Genomic DNA, 4,360 nt, shown 5'->3' on the forward strand with positions numbered 1-4,360 from the left:
AAACAATCATAATTCAACTTTAAATACTAGACATACTTGTAAATCAATTTTATATGTATATCTATAAATTAAGTCTATTATAACCAATCAGAATGCAAATGATAATAATATTAATTTGGTCGAATCATTTTTAAGAATTTCATTATATAATATTTAATTCTTTATTAATAATTACTTAAATTAAAATATTCGACTATACAAAATTAATACAAAAAACGTTTTTTTTGGTTGTCATAGCAACATTTAAAAAATAAAATTAAGCAACAAAAAAACAAAAAGAAAAAAATTTTAATGAATTAAAATAAAAATTTTTAAAAAAATCATGTTCAATTCAAAAGGATGTTTAAATCATCTTACAAAAGAAGAAATTATGGTATATACATTTCGTGCCTATGTATCACCAATATTAGTTATTATTGGTATTCCATCAAATCTTTTAGTGATACTTGTATTTATTATAATTGAATATCAAAAAACTTGTCGTTTTAATTTATATGCAATATGGATGTCTATTGCTCATAATATACAATTAATTGTTAATACATTAATTGATGATTTTTTAGGTCGTGGATTAAAATATGCAACACAATGTAAATATTCAATACAAGTTGATATAGAATCATCATTTCTATGTAAAACATTTACTTATTTAACTGATGCTTCAGCATTAATTGCTGCATTTATATTAATGTTATTTAGTGTTGATCGTGTTTGTTCAATTTATAATCCAAAACATTTTGAACAAAGTTCTCATGTGAAATTAGCGCATATTATTATTGGTTTTGTTATAATTATTTGTTTAATATTAAATATACCACATTTAATATTTGCTGATTTAAAAATTCATCCAATAAATAATTCACATGAATGTCAATATATTAATCCTGTTGCTGGTGGTGTAAAATATGTTCTTTATTTATATATTATTGGTGTAGCTATACTTCCAGCTATATTTATTTTTATTACAAATATTTTAATATTATATAAATTGAGTACAACAGTTTATCGATCAAAATTAATTGGTACTAAAGATGATGAATCAAATAATGAAAGGGGTAAAGTAATAGCACATTTAGCTATTAGTATTCTATTCACAAGTTTATCTATACCATTAGTGGTAATTATTATTTTAAGACAACAAGTATATTTTTACAAATATGATATATTATATCCAGAATATACTAAACAAATTGTACAATATTCAAAATTATTTAGTTCAGTTGATTCATTTAATCATGCTTTTGATTTTTTCTTATATTTAGCATTTATGCCAACATTTCGGCGTACATTAATGGATATATTTAAATGTAGAATATTTTTACGTAATGATCATTCAAATAAGAAACATCATCATGATAATCATATCGATGATAAATGTGAACAACAATATTTACATCATTCAGAACAAGAAATCAATATTCAATTTACTGATCAAGAGACAATGTCACTTTATTCAAATAAATTAATTTGTGTCGAAGATTTTTATTTAAATTCGAACAGTTTAAATTATAGTACAGATCCTATACCGTTTATTGATCAATATGTGAATTATTCACCGGAACATTATACAATTAAAACATTATGACAAAATGTTATCTTAGCAGGGGGGTTTTTGTGATTAAATGTTGAGCCAATTTTTTAAAAAAAAAACTTTATTATAACATTATCATTACAATTTAACTGTCAATCATTCTCATTGTAAAAAGTTGTTATCCATACATATAAACATATTTTGGATTTATTCAAATTCAATTAACATTCCTTATTTTTATCTAGGAAATGAATTGAATCAACTTTATAGAAATGTATATTGTATCCAAATGAGCAATATAAATGTTTCTTGTCAAAAAAAAGAAAAGAAGAAGAAGAAGAAAGAAATGCGATTTTGTTCCATTTGTCTTATGAATTACATTATTCTAACGATAATAATCAAACAAACTGAATAATGAAATTGTAGGAAAAAAAACAAATTACATATACTATTTTTCACATTCCTTTTTATATACAACAATAGAATATAAAAGAAAATCATTGACTGAATTAAATGATATAGAATTAATTTATTAAATATTATTCATTTGCTTTAGTGATGAATATTGCTAATTTTAACAAAATATAGTTATATATCTATATACACTTGAATATTGAACAATATTTGAATGGAGGCTTGACAACAAACATAAAAAGAAACCAGTTCTATTTCAATTAAACATTTTATCAAAATGTTTTTTATTTATTTCTTAAATGGCAGGTAATGCTATTAAGCGATAAGAAAGAGAAAAAGAAAAAGAAAACAAAAGTGTAATACACCAGTATTTATAATAAAATATTGATTTATTAAATTTGAGAATAAAATAACCATATGAGCATATAGAAAATAAATTAGTATTATAATAAATATAATTTATTTTTTGTTTATTTAAAATGTATCAATCATTGATAATGAAATACGTTTTGATGAAGAACATTTTGGGGGGGGGTTTCGTTGTACTTCTAACTGATTGATTTTTTTTGAAAAATTATTGATTTATTAAAAATGTTTGAATTGTTGATTAATGAGTAGTGATTTATCGTAAAATATCGATTTTTATAAAATTATTCAGTAAAATGTTATCATGTTATAAGAATAATTCCAAATAGGAAAAAGTGTTTTAAGTAGTATGTTTATCATGATGTTTCTCAAAAAAAAATATTAAGTGAATTGAATGGAATTTTCATTTAGGGACTAAATTATAATACTGTTGTTTGTATGTGTAAATTATGTGAATTGTTAAGTTTATAGTTAAAAGATTCACCAATTCATTGATGACAACTACAAATATTAAAAGGTTAGAGAAAATATTATCTATGTCACAATTTCGTTTGTCAATTTCAGCTCAAGTAATATGCTCAAAAACAGAAAAACTGGAAATAGTATATTGTTCTTGTTCACTTTTAGGTATCCTAGTTACTAGGTTGAATACTAATAGTAATAGTCTGAGCCCACTTCATGATGTTTTGCACAGCTAAAATTCTAATGTGATTTTATTTTTCTTGAAATTGATATCTCTAGAGATAGGTTTGAAGGTTTCCAATGAAATATATTGTTTTCTAGGTACTCTATCATATATGTCAAGTCTTTCTTAGTACTGACTGAACACTATCAATCCAGCTTCATCGATAGAAGTCGATTAACAGTAAAAAGGACTAGAAAAACATGATCTTGGTTACCAATCAGTGACCAGTCAGTTATAAATATATTTCTTTCTTACGGAAAGTCACCCACTGCCTGAATAACTTAGTGGTAACTTTTCTGAATAAGAATCTTGGTGACACGAGATTGAGTTCACCGTAGGACATTAATTCCCTCAGTCGAGTAGAGCAAAATTTAAGATCAGGATTTCCTATCGACTACCCCTAAATGAATTATTTGCTTGACATAATTTTTGTATGAACCATTTTTATGACATTTATACTATCTGTTTCAAATTCATTACTGTTTACAAAGCGTACAAAATGTACTTAGTATATATTTATTACTTGATCTTCTCGGCATTATGGATTGAACCTTGAAATATTTCTTTTACATATCTACAAAGATACAACTATCTCTTCTTTTAACGTTTAACATTGATTTGTTAACTTCGGACTAGTTTTTTAATTAATTTGAATAATCGTGAAATATTACGTATAATATTTTCTACTATATCTTTTCATACAAGCCCTATCTACGTGTCCGAAGAAAATATAGAACACAGATTGAGTCGGTTTACATATAACATTAATATTTCTCTGAACTAAGATGAACAAGGAAATATATTCCAGAAAATTGAGCCGTATCATATCAACTTGTGCACTAGTGATGAAAAGATGAAGGCATTAATGTTAGATCATCCATGGCTAGACGATTCAGCACTTTGAATTCGGCATATCTGAAATTCACTTTTAACTCGTATGCTTTTAAAAAGTATGCCATCATATGTTGAGTCGAATCCATTAATTTTTATTATCAATGTATTTAACCTTGAATTTCTCAACTGACTTTCAAAATGAAAAAATGACGTTTCAGTGCCGGTGTCACATGATTGTGTAATAAATTTAGGTGCTGAAAGTCTGTCAACCCTTCCCAGTTTTAAAAAGTTTATTATTTCACTTAAATGTTATTCCTATGTATAATGAAATATTTTAAAGAGACACTTAGAACACCAAAAGTTTATAGTAAAAGAAACACCTATCATTCGATGGCAATTTAGTCGTAGAAGTAAATAGAAGCAAAATATCAGTATGAGCTAACAAATATAGTAGCACACAATGTTCCAATGAACAGTTATGCAACTTAGCAATGTCCGCAAAATATTTAAAGGTAAATTATCTGTAGTGG

At 24.9% G+C, this 4,360-nt stretch overlaps 1 protein-coding gene across 1 annotated transcript; it reads left to right on the plus strand.

Annotated features, from left to right (window-relative positions):
* Positions 1-322: 322 nt before the first annotated feature.
* Positions 323-2,398, plus strand: MS3_00005432 (uncharacterized protein; the record flags this gene model as incomplete). The annotated part of the gene is made up of 1 exon (XM_012939669.2): positions 323-2,398. One exon carries the CDS (start codon positions 323-325, stop codon positions 1,583-1,585), a length of 1,263 nt encoding a protein of 420 aa, XP_012795123.2. The 3' UTR covers positions 1,586-2,398.
* Between the last annotated feature and the right edge of the window lie 1,962 nt (positions 2,399-4,360).

The sequence above is a fragment of the Schistosoma haematobium genome, chromosome 3, assembly GCF_000699445.3.
Source record: "Schistosoma haematobium chromosome 3, whole genome shotgun sequence".
NCBI classification, from domain to species: domain Eukaryota; kingdom Metazoa; phylum Platyhelminthes; class Trematoda; order Strigeidida; family Schistosomatidae; genus Schistosoma; species Schistosoma haematobium.